Source organism: Lithobates pipiens, unplaced genomic scaffold, assembly GCF_037356315.1.
Source record: "Lithobates pipiens isolate NorthernLeopardFrog02 unplaced genomic scaffold, aLitPip1_a1.2 Scaffold_1, whole genome shotgun sequence".
Lineage (NCBI taxonomy): Eukaryota > Metazoa > Chordata > Amphibia > Anura > Ranidae > Lithobates > Lithobates pipiens.
Window position 1 is genome coordinate 15767466 of NW_027507685.1, and position 17075 is coordinate 15784540.

General features: G+C 39.0%; 1 protein-coding gene across 2 annotated transcripts in view; it reads left to right on the top strand.

Moving 5' to 3' along the window:
* COL4A5 (collagen type IV alpha 5 chain) overlaps window positions 1-17075 on the top strand; it is a 221796-nt gene that overhangs the window by 101746 nt on the left and 102975 nt on the right. For both annotated transcript variants that reach the window (XM_077478955.1, XM_077478950.1), the window contains exons 10-18: window positions 1002-1064; window positions 3811-3846; window positions 3934-3975; window positions 4186-4278; window positions 6803-6856; window positions 11067-11123; window positions 11407-11451; window positions 11540-11593; window positions 14196-14237. In XM_077478955.1, coding sequence (XP_077335081.1) covers window positions 1002-1064; window positions 3811-3846; window positions 3934-3975; window positions 4186-4278; window positions 6803-6856; window positions 11067-11123; window positions 11407-11451; window positions 11540-11593; window positions 14196-14237 — 486 coding nt within the window. The remainder of the gene's footprint in view (window positions 1-1001; window positions 1065-3810; window positions 3847-3933; window positions 3976-4185; window positions 4279-6802; window positions 6857-11066; window positions 11124-11406; window positions 11452-11539; window positions 11594-14195; window positions 14238-17075) is intronic.

A 17075-nucleotide genomic window follows, 5' to 3' on the forward strand; every position in this document is an offset into this window, starting at 1 on the left:
GACCACAGTACGCCGGACAATTCGATCGTGTGTGGGCTCCAGCCTACTTTTTCATCGTAAAAGTCCGGCGGACTTAGAAAGTAGTTTTGACTCAAAATTTGGCCGCCGGACTTGGCTTTCAGCGGACAATCCGTTCGTCAGTGTGCTAGTCCGGCGGACTAAGAATGACGCATGCTCTGAAGCAAGTGCGAGAAGGAAGCTATTGGCTACTGGCTATTGAACTTCCTTTTTCTAGTCCCGTCATACGTGCTGTACGTCATCGCGTTAGAAATCGCCGGACTTTCGGAGCGTCCGTGTGTGGCCAAATCTGTTTGTTAGATTGTTTGCCGGACTAAGTCTGCCGGACAATTCGGTCGTGTGTACGCGGCATAATATTATAATAAAATGAACATTGATTTGCAGTAAATCATAGGGACTGGGAATCCAAAAAATGGCTGAAATAGTTTATTTTGGTAATACAAGTGTTTACATATATATGTCTGTATTTGAATCACGTGTTTTTTACATAAGCATTGAGCGTTCATAAAAATAATGCTGGAAAACAAACCCAGTATGACTCTAACCCATGACTGCAGGTTAGTAATCAGCTTTTTTTAAAGGTTTTGTCTTCCTACACTGCTAAACGATGATTCTTGGTTGAGTCGTCCTTTCAAATATACAGTAATCATATGATTGTTAATCAGACCAATGTCCGATGGTCATTCTGTGGTCACACAATACACACATAAGGAATATTCAAGATGAACTGGGTTTGAACTTCTGTTTTTCAGTAAGAAGCCTTTAATTCAGTGTCATGTCACACGTTATCCATTCTTTGTAAACATGGCACTGATTATCTCTACATTAATGTGTGATTCCTGTGTGAATGTCTGCAAATAGACCAAAGCAAACCAACATCATGGGACAAATAACTCAGTTTGATACTTCCTCAACTGATCATGGTCTCTGTTACATTGATTGTCTTACTCCTATGAAGCTTATCATCTTTTTTTTTTTTTCAGGGTTTGCTGGGTCCTCCAGGAATACAGGGTCCGCCAGGGCGTTCAGGACCTGCAGGTTTACCGGTATGGTTTGTATTTCTAGAATAAGTGTATATATATATATATATATATATATATATATATATATATATATATATACACTACTGGTTTGTGTGTAGATATACAGTTAGGTCCATTTATATTTGGACAGAGGCACAATTATAGTTTTTTTTTGGTATTTACCAAAACACTTTCAAGCTAATGTTATATAATGGAAATGGGCTTAAAGTGCATACTCAGGTTTAATTTGAGGGTATGTACATTTAAATCAGAGGAAGGGTTTAGGAATTACAGCTCTTAAGAATAGCCATCACCCTTTTTCAACCAAATGCAACTCCAGTAACTCCAAGTCCAAAAGTAATTGGACAATTGAATCAAAGGCTGTTTGATGGCCAGGTGTGGGCTACTCCTTCATTCTTTTTTTCTCAGTTAAGCAGGTAAAAGGTCTGGAGTTGATTCTAAGTGTGGTATTTGCATTTGGAATCTATTGCTGTGAACCTACATCATGCTTTCAAAGGAGCTGTCCATGCAAGTTAAAAAAGCCATTGTAAGGCTTCAAAAACTAAACAAATCCATCAGAGAGGTAGCAGCAACATTGGGAGTGGCCAAATCAACAGTTTGGTACATTCTGAAGAAAGAAGAACGCACTGGTGAGCTCAGCAACATAAAAAGGCCTCAACGTTAATGGAAGACAACAGTGGCGGATGATCGCAGGATTCTCTCTATGGTAAAGAAAAACCCATTCACAACATCCAGACAAGTGAAGGACACTCTCCAGGAGGTGGGCGTATCATTGTCAAAGTCTACAATCAAGAGAAGACTTCATGAAAGTAAATACAGAGGGTTCACCACAAGGTACAAACCATTCATAAGCCAGAAGAATAGAAAAGCCAGATTAGACTCTGCCAAAAAACATCTTAAAAAGCCAGATCAGTTCTGGAAAAGCATTCTTTGCACGGATGAAACTAATATTAATCTGTACTAGAATGATGGGAAGAAAAAATTGCGGAGAAGGCTTGGAACAGCTCATGATACAAAGAATACAATGTTATCCATAAAACATGGTGGAGGCAGTGTGATGGCATGGGCATGCATGACTTCCACTGGCACTGGGTTATTGGTGTTTATTGATGATGTAACAGTAGTAAGAAGAGCCGGCAACACTGTAATCATTGAAGTGTTGTTTATTTGCACATCAGAGTGACAGTAAAACAATAAAGCTGAAGCATTTCCGCAATAGCCTTAGTTGTAGCTACGACTAAGGCTATTGCCGAAACGCGTACGTTTATTGTTTTACTGTCACTCTGATGTACAAATAAATGACACTTCAAGAATTACAGTGTTGCCGACTCTTCTTACTACTGTTGCATTGGAGTGTGTTGGGACACATTGAGCCTCGGCACCTGTGAGTGGACCTGGTTTATAGATTGAGTTGTCCCTGCAGAGAGCGCTGTTACCTTTCTTCTTTATTGATGATGTGACAGAGGACAGAAGCAGCCGGATGAATTCTGCAGTGTTTAGAGATATACTGTCAGCCCAGATTCAGCAAAATTGATTGGACGACGCTTCACAGTACAGATGCACAATGATCCAAAACACACTGCAAAAGCAACCCAGGCGCTTTTGAAGGAAAAGTAGGGGAATATTCTGCAATGGCTGAGTCAATCACCTGATCTCAACCCAATTGAGCATGCATTTCACTTGCTGAAGGCAAAACTAAAGGCACAAAGAACAACTGAAGACAGCTGCAGCTAGAGCCTGGCAAAGCATCAGAGAGGAGAAAACACAGTCTTTGGTAATGTCCATGAGTTCCAGATTTCAGGCAGTCATTGCCAGCAAATGATTCTCCACAAAATATTAAAAATGAACATTTTATTTGTGATTATATTAATTTGTCCAATTACATTTAAGCCCTGGAATATGGGGACTGTGTAAAAATGGTTGCAGCCCCTAAAATTTGTACTTGATATTTCTGTTCAACCCCTTGAATTAAAGCTGAAAGTCTGCACTTTAAATTCATTTGGATTGTATTATTTGAATTTTATTCTGGCGGCACACAGAGCCAAAAATATGATAACTGTGCCTGTGTCCAAATATATATGCACCTAACTGTATATATACTGTCAAAGCATAGCACGTTTTATTTTGAAGATCCCCTTTAATCCCTACACATAGAGGTGTTGATTTACCTAATGAGTAGAAGCTGCTCACTGGTCAAAGTTAAAGTTAGCAAATAAGGTGAAGCTGTGCCCTTTGGATATCTAATCATATGCAAGTGAAGTTTTAAAATATGATTCTTCTCTATGATTCGGCATTTCTCACATTATTTGATATTGAAAGTAAACACAGCTTCACTGTATGCACTAACATGCATTTTGCAAAGAAAATAACCTGTACTGAATTAGAAAATGAAACTGTCTACATAAAAGTTGGCCAACAGTAGCCAGCCGCATTGCTTTGTGGATAGCCTAAACTTTAGTAAATCAACCTAAATGCATAGCCATCTTTAAACTCTGGTGTTGGTTCTGTCTGTTACAGAATTATTTTACTCAAGGTACCACTGTCTTTTTTCTGTTACTATGTTAATATGGAATAAATGGATACAATCGGTGTGCATACATTCAAAGCCTGTCCTTATTGAAGCCTTACCAATTTAAATGATCAATATTATGTCATCAATAGGCTAATACACTGAAAAGTGTCTTCAGACAAATTTGTGGAGCAATTACAGTTTCATTTGTTGCATGGTGACACTTGGTTTCTTTTTTAGGGACCACCAGGACAACCTGGAACTCCAGGACCGAAGGTGAATGCAGTCATAATACGTCCTAAATTTCATATTCCTCGCATATTGTTCTATTTTAGTAACTCTTTTTTTTTCTAACTTTCTTAGGGTAACATGGGCTTAAATTTCCAAGGATCAAAGGGAGAAAAGGTATTTTTGTCTGCACCTATCATGACCTTTTTTTTTAAAATGTTACTTGTCATTTATGTTATCACAAGTCAATTCCAACAATTTGTTTCTCAAATTTATAATCTTGTTTACAGTAGAAGTAAGCTGACCACAGTGCTACCTTTCTGGTCAACGTGAAGATGTTCTTATTTTTCAAGCTTTAAGGTTAACAAACCTATGGTTTTATTTTAGGGTGATTCAGGTCTACAGGGACCACCTGGACCTCCAGGACAATCAACAGAGCAGAAGGAACCAGGGGATAGTCAAGTCCAGAAAGGGGAAAAGGTATCTGATTTTACTAACTTAGACACAATTACGCGATTTAAATACTTTGGTTACTTTTCAGTGCTGCTATTCGGGAGAAAGCAATGTTAGAGACAACAGTTTATTGTCAGGTGTTCAGCTCATGTGGAATGCTGACGTTAGGCTATACCTTGAAAATAAGCATCCTCCATGGCTGGATTCTCCTGGATTTAGCCTAGTGGACTTAGTGACCAACAGGCTCTTTTACCCCATTTTGTTGCAGTTTATGTATATTACACACTGATTACTGGGGATTACTGGGTACAGAGCTCCATTGTATTATAATCTGCCCTCACACTCCATTCTGCTTTAATTGAAACCTTTTCTTGTTTTTTAAGCTTGACTCACATACTGTGCAGTATCAATGCTTTCAATCGGAATACTATTTTGTAACTGAATCTGACTATGAGATGTAATGGAGATATACTTTTGTGTACAGTGTATGTTTTATTTGTGCTTTTATTATTAATAAGCCTATACTGATTTAAAAAAAGAAAATAAGTAGCAACTTGGCTTTAAGTAAAGCTGTCACAAACCTAGTTCATTAATTCTAAATGGTCAAACCCGTGATGTAATGTTCCTATTCTCTTGAAGCAAAAAAAGCCTGACACAAGCCTTTGCTCACCTCTGGTAGAACCACTTTAAGAGGCCTAATTACAAAACGTTCTCTTCCAAGTTAAGCTTTAACGTGAACCAGTCTACTAAAAAAAGATTTTCTCTTTATAGTTTTCTTTGGTAGATCTGAAATAGATCTCTTGACCTGTAGCTGAGCCAGCTAGGAGATACATTCCTGGATGTATCATCAATGTAATTTATATTTACTGGCCTTGTATAAATCTTTTCAACTTGGAAAGTTCTGGTCAGCTGATTGGCCAGTACTCAGCACATCAACAGTCTGTTCAGGGAAAGGAAAAAGTAAGCGTCATATGTCATTGTAACAGGATGTACAAGCATATGCTGAAGCTACGATCCCCAAATTAGATGGCTTTGGAGATTTGAATGGTACCAAAATGTGCAGGGGAATGCTAAATCCAACTTTTATTGTTGCATACTCATTTCCCAACCTGGAGGAGATCTGTTGTCAATATTGAGGATAGTCATAACATGAATGTTACAATACATCTGTGTGATGCATAGGGTGTGCTGGCATTAGAGTGCACTGCCTGCAGCCTACACCAAGGACAAATAAAGAGAGCACTGGCTGCTCTAGTGAATCTGTAGAGCAATAGTATTAAGGCCTGTGTATAGCAACTGTGTTAGGGCCCGTGTCAATGGCCTTTGGGCCTTTTTTAGTGGCACCATTTTAAGACACATTTGAGATCATTTAAAAATTAATTGATCAGCTGCAACTTGCAGCTGATCTCTTTGAGACTTAAATTTGACTTGATGCAAGTGAGTTTTGCATCTGCATGAACTTATATGGGAATGCAAAACTTGCTTGAAGCAAAAAAAAAGCCTGACACAGGCCTTTGCTCACCCCTTTAAGAGGCCTAATTACAAAACGTTCTCTTCCAAGTTAAGCTTTAACGTGAACTTGTCTACTTAAAAAAGATTTTATTATTATAGTTTTCTTTGGTAGATTTGAAATAGATCTCTTGCCCTGTAGCTGAGCCAGCTAGGAGATACATTCCTGGATGTATCATCAATGGTCCCAGCAAACACAGAGATATCACTTGTGTGATGCCTAAGGCCATGGGTACATGCCTTCTTTTGTCTTATTTTAACTAGTGGTTCCACCATCAAGGATGCTTCCTATCATAAGATAACAACTCTGCTCCTGCAGTATCTCTCTGTGCCAAGAAGCGCCCTAACTGCAGGAGCAGAACTGTCAACTATGTGCTGTGAGCTTTCGAGAACTACATGCTGACACACCAGCATATTGAATGGATGTTCTGGCTGAAACTCTCCTGTGAGTGTTAGCTACTTATTCTAAAATACCATTTCATCTTCAAATAAAGGCAGCATAGAGGATTGTGCATTCGCAGGTATTGTATGCAACGCCTGTACCCAAATCTATGTGCCATAGAGATGTACAGGGCTCTCAACCATACCTGTTTAAAAAGGAAATTTTAAAGGTAAAAAAAAAAACAGGATACTTTATTAAAAGTGAAACCATGCATAAATTTCACTAAATGGTTTAGTACTAATTTTAAGTAAAATGCATCTTTTATGTTTACTAACAAATGATTATTTACAAATCTATTACAGTCATCAAAATGCCAGCAAGCACAATGCCTCTATAGCTTTAGCATAAACAAGCAATGAATTAAAAATGCTTTACATAATATATTCAGGCAGTTTTCAGAATCAGTTTTCACCTAGATGCAAGTGCATTTTCAGCACTTTATTATTCATTGCAATTAATGATGAGGTCCAAGACATGGCCAAATAATGTATTGATTGTGGCACCTCAGCTAGGGAAATATCTGGAGCAGGCATGATTTAATGTAGTCTATCAGCTGTTTTACACAGTTCTTACTTTATCATCTTTAATGTGTTCTTCCAGGGTGTAAAAGGCGAGCGAGGTTATGATGGAGAACCTGGGCTTCAAGGGCCTCCAGTAAGTGAAAAGTATCTTTGTTTTGTGTTTGGCAGTTTAATAATGTGTGGTGTAAATTGGTAAATATTCTAAAAAAAAAGTGCAAGAAAAGTATTACATATCTATACTTGGTAAAAGTTATTTATCAGCAAGGAAATCTGTTGAATAAAGGTAATATACAACATGGACACTTATTGTTGATAATACGGTTTCTTAGATACCAGTAGAGAAATGTAAATTGAAATATTTTACGATTCTAGCCAGTTAACCAAATGGCGGTGGATGTAACCTTAAAATTCTAGACTTTTTCATTTTTAACTTAAGCATCTATTGTATATCAATATATTCAGACAGCACTTTGTTCAGCTACTCTTGTGGTCTGGAAACCCATGCCAGAGAGCGTAGTAAGGTTGGTGGCCTTTGTTTTACAACTGCATATATTATGCCTGATTACCAGCCTGCTGATGGACACTGAGGTGTTTGGGTATACTAAAGAAGTTATCCCTTTGCTTCCCCTACTGTCCTACAAATATGATAAATTGCAGTAGAGTCTGATTGGCTGAGAGTATTTGCCATCCTAATACAAGATGTATAAAGGGGATCATTGAATGTGACCCCTTATGCCCTGTACACATGATTGGAAATTCCTTCAGCAAAAGTCCGATGTGAGCTTTTGGTCGGAAAATCCGACCATGTGTATGCTCCATCGGACTTTTGCTGGTGGAATTCCCGCCAGCAAAAGATTGAGAGCAGGTTCTCAATTTTTCGGGTTAGAAATTCCGATCGTCTGTAGCAATTGTGACGCGCAAAATTCCTATACATGCTCGGAAACGATTCGATACATGCTCTAAAGCATTGAACTTAATTTTCTTGGCTCATCGTAGTGTTGTACGTCACCCCGTTTTTGACGGTCGAAAGTTCAGAGAACTTTAGTGTGATCGTGTGTATGCAAGCCAAGCTTGAGCGGAAAATCCGATCGTGTGTACGCAGCCTTAGAGATGAGATTTTCCACTGACCTCTTTTTATTATTATTATTATTATTATACAGGATTTATATAGTCCAAACAGTTTGCGCATATGAGAAATGTTGCTTCAAAACCTGTCTTCACAGGAATAATTTATTTAGAGCTCTGGTAGCCTGCCATTTGCTTCATTAGTTGTGGTCAAACCACTAATAAACGTGAATAATATCTCTGATAATGATGTAAATACTCTTTAATTAAGTACAATAACTCATAGCAGCAGAGATATAATTTTTCTTGTTTGACTACATTAAAAGGCAATAGGATTAATGGCTATAGATTATATAATTTTGTGCTTATGTATTGCACTTTCAATTGAACACTATTAAATAAGCTTGATATGTGAAAAATGGACCCTCGCGCTATTAAGTGCTCAAATGTGCAGAAATGACTAAATACGTGTCAAAAAATGGAAAAGTAAAAATATAGCAATACAAAATCCACAGTGAAAGTGATACAAAAGTGCAAGTGTTGCTAAAAAATGCAGCGGGACAAAATAGTTAACAACAACTATCACATAAGAATAAACAAAGTAAAAAGTCCTACGCAAATGGTGCCACTAAAAAATAAATTTATAAAGAAATATAAATGTATATATAAAAAAAAAAATATATAATATATAAAGTCAATAAATCAAGGTGAACACACCGATGTGTGAAAACAGTGAAAAATAGGAGAAAAGGCGGGACCAGCTGTTCCAAAATAAATAAATCCAGGCTCTCAGAACTCTCACCTCAAAGATGGAATAATCAGGCAAAGTAAAATAACCCCAGAGGATTCTCCTTAATATTTCTCTATGTAATAACCAAGGAATTATAGATGAAGCCTGTAATATATCCTTCTGCCACTAGAGGGCCATTTCCAATATTTGAATACAACAATGCAGCTTGTAATTCCGTGGTATAGAGCTTGAAAAAAACACAGAGGAGAGGGGGAGAGGGAGAAAGAGAGGGGACTCCAATAGTGTAGTAGTTGAATGAATGGACAAATTTATTAAAGCATAAAAAATGGACTCTCACATAAGCAAAAAAAAGGGTAACACAGAGCAGATAAAAATGAAGACCTGGCGTTTTCAGCCAGTCTTACGCTGTTTCCGGTTGTCCTACGGCCACTCCCTACGTCACATCATGTGACTTCTTCAATGGGGATAGTGATAGGCCATTGCAGATTTCCTTATATTTAGAAAAAGAACGAAACCGGAAGTGTCCGGGCGGCCATTTTGGAAGAGGTCAGCAGGATGTAAACAATAGAAAACCGGATGTTGAAAATCTGCCATCTTGCTCCTCTTAGATGGCAAAAAAGGAAGGAAGTGTGTATATCACTATTTAGACCGGAAGTGGTTATTCGGCCATCTTGCTCCTCCTAAATGGTGCAGAGCAAATACACCTCATGCCATCTTAAAACATGATAATCGACCCGGACAGAAAAAAATAAAGAAATAAAAAATAACAACTGTTAAAAAAGTCAGCGCATAGAAAATATGTGCATGTAGCGATATAGCTGAAAAAAAATGAATAAGAAATCGCAAAGTGACACTTAGCAGCAGGATATAATTATTACAGAATGGTGACTGTTATCCTGGCTATTTAAAGTGCTAGGTCACTGTAAATAAAATATAGATACACGTACAAATATATACATTAAAAATATAAAAATATATAAATGCCAAAAATTTATCCAAATATTAAAATAAATATAAAATATTATAAAAATATTTTATAAAAATATTTTATGGTGAATATATACAAATATTATGGACAGCCGAAAAAGTAAAAAAATGGCATCCCGGAAATAGAGTAGGACTTTACATGGATATATCCTATCATAATGAATTCCACAAGGGCAACAAAATAATACACATATTAAAAAACATAGTACAATAAAAATATTAAAAATTATTTAAAAAACAATTAAGATCAAAGTCAACATTTAAACCATCAGGACAAAAAGATCTCATAATAAAAATCCATCTGGATTCCTTCTGACTAATGGTTCTAATTTTGTGACTACCCCTCCACGAAGGATTAAATCTTTCAATACCCCAAAATTCCAGATGGGAGGGGTCCCTATTGTGTACTAGATCAAAGTGTCTAGAGACATTTATTTATTTATTTTGGAACCGCTGGTCCCGCCTATTCTCCTATTTTTCACTGTTTTCACACATCGGTATGTTCACCTTGATTTATTGACTTTATATATTATATATATTTTTTTTTTATATATACATTTATATTTCTTTATACATTTATTTTTTAGTGGCACCATTTGCGCAGGACTTTTTACTTTGTTTATAAATAAGCTTGATAGCATTCCTTCATGTTTTAAAAATGTCATACACTAGACTCAAAGCTAAACATCACCAGTGGGGAGACTAACTCTTTCTTACATAAAATGTCACCATTTTATACAGATTATAGTATGGTTGTTTTTAGTCTTTCTGAAGGTGAAGGTGATAAAGCAATGACTGACATTTCCGTAACTTTAAAAATGTGATTTTCATTTTGTTTGTAACTTAAAATTTTTAGGAAGTGGCAGATGCAGGATGACTGGTGACATATAATGATAAATAAACTTACTTACAGAGTTCAAAATCCAAATCCAAAATGTAACACAAATTAAGTAAAGAAATTGGATGATCTCATAAACATAGAGTTTTTAAGCTTAATAGATTGAGCACAATAACTTTCCCCAGTAAACTATTTGTTAAAAGTCTTACCCCAGCACTTGCAGTTTAAGTCTTTCAATGCTGCTGGCTCCTGCTCTGTCAGTGCTGCTTCCCTAAATGTTTGATCTTCACAAGAAAGAATTAACAGTTGACAAGGTAGTCTCCAGCCAGTCTGGAGAAGGAAGAGGAGAGGAAGAGGAAGGAGCGGGGAAGTGCCTTTTCATCCTAGGCTATGGGGCTGTGTGTTTCTATTGATGCACAAAATGTAGGGAGACACTACTATAATCTCTGCATGCAGGAGTGGCTCCATAGGATGCTCCAAGAGGAGGAGCCACCCTGAAATAGGAACATGACTAGGGCAGCATTCATGACACTAGCTTAAACTGAAACATAGGCAACAATTAAAAGATAAAGAAGCAACATACTCAGTAAGTGATTAAATCAGCTGGTGAAAGTTTTTAAAAATCTGAGGGTTTATTATCATTTTAAAAAGATACCTACATTTTATGATTCTGGAAAACTGAAGTGTCAATGTTTTTCCTAGGGCCCTTCTGGTGGTGTAAGGGGGCAAAAGGGTGAACCAGGAGAATCAGGAAAAATAGTAAGTGTTGTCCGTGCTTTGTATGTGATACCTTGTTTTTTGTATTTTTGTATTACCTTTAGTATAGAAAATTGCACATGCATGGTGACAATGAGTGAAATGATTTTCCCTTGTTTGCACGAAAACAAGAAGAGGAAATGTTACTACAAAAGTTATTAAAATAATTGTCAACTTTAAGTCTGTGCAATATTCTTGGAGATGCACTAGTAAAGATACTTTTTTTTAAATAAATCAGCATTTTGTAATCCAATCCTGCTTTCTTTGCCTTGCTTGCTTCCAACAGGGAAAACCTGGAAAGGAAGGAAGAAGTGGGTTCCCTGGTGCTGAGGTCTGTAAAAGTTTATGCCAAATAATTCACTCCAAACTTCTGAAGTTTGAAATTTTTTATTAGTAATGCAATCTTTTCTTTTTTGCAGGGCCCTTCTGGTGATCGTGGTTTTCCAGGAAGTCCTGGCCAAGATGGAGAAAAGGTAAATAATATTTGCATGGATGATTTATATAAGACATATGCACCAGCAGAATGTAAAGGTGCCTTTTTTCCTGGCAAGTGCAAAATCCATTGTTGTTTGATCTTATGCATTTGCCTTTGGCTTATTATTTCTTACCTTTTTCACTGTGATTCATTCATTTCTATTTTAGTCATTGAGGTTACAGTCATCTAAATCCCTGTTCACTGATATTCCCATGCATGTTATAATGTGATATTATTCAAAATATGCCAGTTTGTACACATTACTCACCATGGTCCATAAAAACTATGGATAAAGCAAATTTCTTTTCCTGAGCTTCGAAGGAGAGGTGAGGAGCACCCAGCACACACAACACATTAATATGTTTCAAGCCTATTGGTCAAAAAGGTGGGGTACAGCCAACACATTTTAAAAGGTTAGGGGTCTCTCAACTTTTTGCCAGTCTCCTTAAGACACACAGCCAAGTTAAGCAGCAAGAAGCCTTGAAATAGGGGAGTTGACTATCCCACCATCCTAATCGATAAATACTTGAAACAAATTACAACTTCTGTATGTGTACTAGGTGCTCTTCACAATGCACTCACAGACCGATTATCTGATGAACTAGCACCTCCATCGGTTCTGTCAGGATTGGAGAAGCCTAGGACTGTAGCATGGTTCTGAAATGTTATCACCATTGCACTCTCAGCCCGGAGGACAACTCCCTAACCTCAGTTGGACAAAAGTAGTGGTTCCAGTAGGTTTACTTGATTGGAAAAGCATTACCAAAATGCCTAAAGACAGGCTGTGGAGATAGTGTGTAAAGTTTTTACCTGGTTAATGTAGAGTCATCATGACAGGGATTTATGTTGTAGTATGTAGTATGAGTAGCAGACTCATGCCATGTACACACGACTGGACTTTCCGGCAGACTAGGTCCGACGGTCTTCCCGACGGACTTTTGGTGGAGTTCCGACAGACTTTCGAACGAACGGATTTGGCCACACATGAACAGACTAAGTCCATTAGAAAGTCCATTTGTTTTGAATGTGATGATGTAAACGGGACTAAACAAGGAAGTTCAATAGCCAGTAGCCAATAGCTTCCCTTGCATTGCATTTGGTCCGTTGGACCAGCACACAGACGAACGGTTTTCCCAATTTTAGTCCGATAGATTTGAAACATGTTCTATTTCTAGGTCCGTCGGATTTTCTTTCTTGAAAAACGATCGGACTAGCCCCCACACAATCGGATTGTCCGACAGACTAATCCCTTCGGACCTAGTCTGCCGGAAAGTCCAGTTGTGTGTATGCGGCATCAGAAACAAAAAAAAATGAAGCACACTTTTGGAAAATGTCTTGCAATTGGGCTGCTTGAATCCCTGTTCACTTGCATAATGGTGGAAAGTAGGTCAAATGCAGCAGAATAATCAAAATGTAATCAAGTTAAGTTCACCTCTTATATAAATTGGCCCATGCAGACAAGGCCCACCAACAGTTTAAAATACACTGTGCAGTTTGTAAAAATATTTTTTTAATGCAAATGCCGTGCCTGTAAGCCTTTTCTATCACCCAAGAAGCCTGGCAGAAATAACCCCCGATATTTACACTCCTACATCCTGGCTTATTTACAGGACATGGGCTACAAGAAAATGGCCTCAAAGAAGCTGGCTCAGTGACCAGCCAATCAAAAACTGGAAGTACAATCTGGGAAAAATAGAAAAGGAACACACAAGCTAATTTTAGAAATGCCACACATCTGTTAACCGTTCCTGCATGTACTGTATGTTTAGAAATAGCAACATTGTCCGGACTGTTGTGTTTAATACCTATGACCATTCAAATTTCTCCTCCTCCCAGATCTCTATTATTACCCCTATAACCCAATTACAGATTTCAATAAAAGCTCATATACTATTAGAAAACTATTTATGTTTACTGTTCCTAAGCAGTTACTTTAGGTTAAAGAGGAAGCAGACCCCGATGGGTTTTACTTCCTGTTTTGCTCCCTGCAAGGACTGCAAATTGAAAGCATAATGGGCTAGTATTACCTGCAAACGAAGCCCACGCTGTAACCTGTGCAGGCCGCATCCATCTACGCCCCTCTTCCTTCCGGGGGCCACAGACTCTGGCTCTGTGACTGGCCAGAGGCGCGTGACGCCACTCCCGTGCATGCACATGGGAGCCGTCAGTCACGGCACACACTGGTGGAAGAAATGGCATGGTGGTCCGCTTCTTCACAGTGCATGTGCTGATGACGACATTGGCACAATACAAGTGAAATATCTCCTAAATGGCGCACGTTTAGGAGATATTTCCACTAACTATAGGTAAGCCTTATTCTAGGCTTACCTATAGGTAGAAGTCACAAAATAGGGTTTATAACCACTTTAATAACCAGCTATAATAGCCATAAAATAATTTTACATTGAGATTGCTGGGAACACAAGCTTACCTTTTTGTAATGTGCGAATGCACTTTTAGTGTCTTTGTCAGCAAACTTGGTAGTCATTGACATGGATAACTTCCTATAACTTACTTTGGTATTATTGGAAAACCGTATGTTTTCCATATTAAAATGTATGGCTTATTTTTCCTAAATGCTTGTTTTCATTTGATTCTAGGGTCAAAAAGGTGACCGCGGTGTCCCTGGACCTCCTGGGGAAGTAAGTTTTTATTGCCTCTGTAAGAGTAATAGATGTGTATTTGCTATTTATTGGCAACCAGCAGACATTAGGACTTCATTTTTTAATTTTCATGAAGACATACACATTAATTACAGTGTTTGTGTCCATTGATTGGATTTTTATTTATTCTGGCAATGGACAATTGGAGAAAAATCACTAATGACAAACATACCCATAGCACTGTGTGTGGAAAAGTTGACTGCTGTACAATTATTTGTTGTCAGATATGCTTGTTTTGGCCACACATGTGTAAGGATGCACTAGGCAGACACCTCTTTGTTTATATACCGTATATACTCGAGTATAGGCCGACCCGAATATAAGCCGAGGCCCCCAATTTACCCCCAAAAAAACTGGCAAACTTATTGACTCGTGTATAAGCCGAGGGTGAGACATGCCTGTCCATCCCTGTGTGTGTGTCCGTCCATCCCTGTGTGTCCGTCCATCCCTGTGTGTCCGTCCATCCCTGTGTGTCCGTCCATCCATCCCTGTGTGTGTGTGTGTCCATCCATCCATCCATCCCTGTGTGTGTGTGTCTCCATCCATCCATCCATCCATCCCTGTGTGTGTGTGTCTCCATCCATCCATCCCTGTGTGTGTGTGTCTCCATCCATCCATCCATCCCTGTGTGTGTGTATCCATCCATCCCTGTGTGTGTGTGTGTCTCCATCCGTGTGTGTGTGTGTGTGTGTGTGTGTGTGTGTGTGTGTGTGTGTGTGTGTGTGTGTGTCCAGCCTACCTGTGTCCCGAGCCTTTGTCCCGAGCCTCCGTCCCGTGCCTTGCCTCCTTGCCTCCGTCCCGTGCCGTGCCTTGCCGCCGTGCCTTGCCTCCGTCCCGTCCCGTCCCGTCCCGTGCCGTGCCTTGCCTTGCCTCCGTCCCGTGCCCTCTTCGTCGGCGCCTCGGCGGCCATTGTAAAATTCAAAAGCTGCGCCGCCGCCTTCGCCTGTGATAGGCGGAACACTGAATTTCCCAGCAGCCTGTGTTCCGCCTATCACGGACATCGTATCATCCTCGTCCGTAGTACGAGGATGATACGATGTCCGTGATAGGCGGAACACAGGCTGCTGGGAAATTCAGTGTTCCGCCTATCACAGGCGAAGGCGGAGCCGGAGGCGCGGCTTTTGAATTATAGAATGGCCGCTGTCTGTCTGCTCGACACGCTGATCGAGCGGGCAGACAGCGATGACTCGAGTATAAGCCGAGGGGGGCACTTTCAGCCTCAAAAAAGAGGCTGAAAATCTCGGCTTATACTCGAGTATATACGGTACACTATCAATATTTCTCTGGGAACAATTAAGATTGGTAAGAAAAAACAAACTCAAGTGATCAATTGCCCTCTTTAGACTGGTTGGTCAGAGGGTAACTGTAGAGATTGCAAGATGTCCATAGATATTTAATGCATCCCTGATTTACTTATCATTGCCCGGATCAGGTGATGATCATCTAATGCCTACGGTAACTGTAAAGTGGAAGTAAAGGCTAATTCAATTTAGGTAAAAATGTTGATTCCTCATCCCCATACCTATGCTGCCTACTGCTTGTAAATGAAGTCTGTGTAAATACCTTTTTTATTAGCTTCAGTTCGTTCATGTTATATGTAGGTTGGGCTCCCCCATGTTAGCGAGTGGCTTGACAATGGGCCTGAATTCCCAGGTCTGTAACATCACCTGCCGCCTTCCATAGCCCCTCTGTTGTCAGTGCTTAACCACTGCCGAAGCCAGGGCTGGCATGTCACATGACCGCACTAAAGCTGATGGGGAAAAAAAAGAGGGATTTACGCAGAGCTCTTTTACAAAAAGTTGGCAGCATGGATATGAGTAGTGGAAAAGCAACATTTGTAACCTAAATTGTATTAGCCTTTATTTCCACTTTAAGGTTTGCAATAGACAGGTAGATATCTCACCAGTATTTAATGTCAATGAGCCCATTCTTACACACATACACACACCTAGTGTGTTCTACCCTACCCTAACCTAGCTTTTTCATATCAGCATGTAATCAGAAAGAGATCATAACATTAATGAGCACTTCTGAAGCTTGGAAGCACACGTTATTGTCCTCTAGTTACCACCTCCATACTTGTTATTGCCTGGTCATATGTGCCTTCCCGAACAGAGCTATGAGTGCGATGGTGGGTAATGGTGTTAACTTTGCATATCTGTCTATACCTTCTACAGGTTGACATACATAGGTAGTGGCATTTAGGTTTTTATTGACCTTCAAAGTCCAGAATCAGCTGAGCTCTGAAGGAGGAGACCAAACAGAATATTAGTAAATAGTTGTTGCCTTATAGCACTAGAGTGATGAATCTGTGTCTTATCAACGTATTATCTGTTCAAAATTTGTATATTTTCCCTGCATTTACTGTATGTTAATGTTGACAGCCAAAAGCATGTTGGTAAGCTGACTGCAATTAATGTGTGTTGGTGACTGCGGTATGGCAGTTAAGTTTACACTGACAGTTTAACGGGTAGTAGAGAGCCACGAAAGATGTAGCATTACCTGTAAGGGAATGCAACATTTTTTGGTTTAGTGTTATTAAAGAAAAAGCTGGAAGACAACATTGTCTGATAATTAGGAAGTAGCTTGAATATTGCAGACTTGCTTGCTGCGGCTCTTTAATTACACTTTCCTATTATCTCTTGCAATGCTTTGGGGTGGTCATATTTTCAATGAAATGTGTGAAGCTGATATTAGTGAGCATTCAGTTATCCAGATATCAAATACTTTTTGCAAGATTTATATTTCCTCTTTGAAGATTGTCATCCTTCAGGTCACATGAGCAGTCAATGGGCTCTCTGAATCAGTTTCAAGACT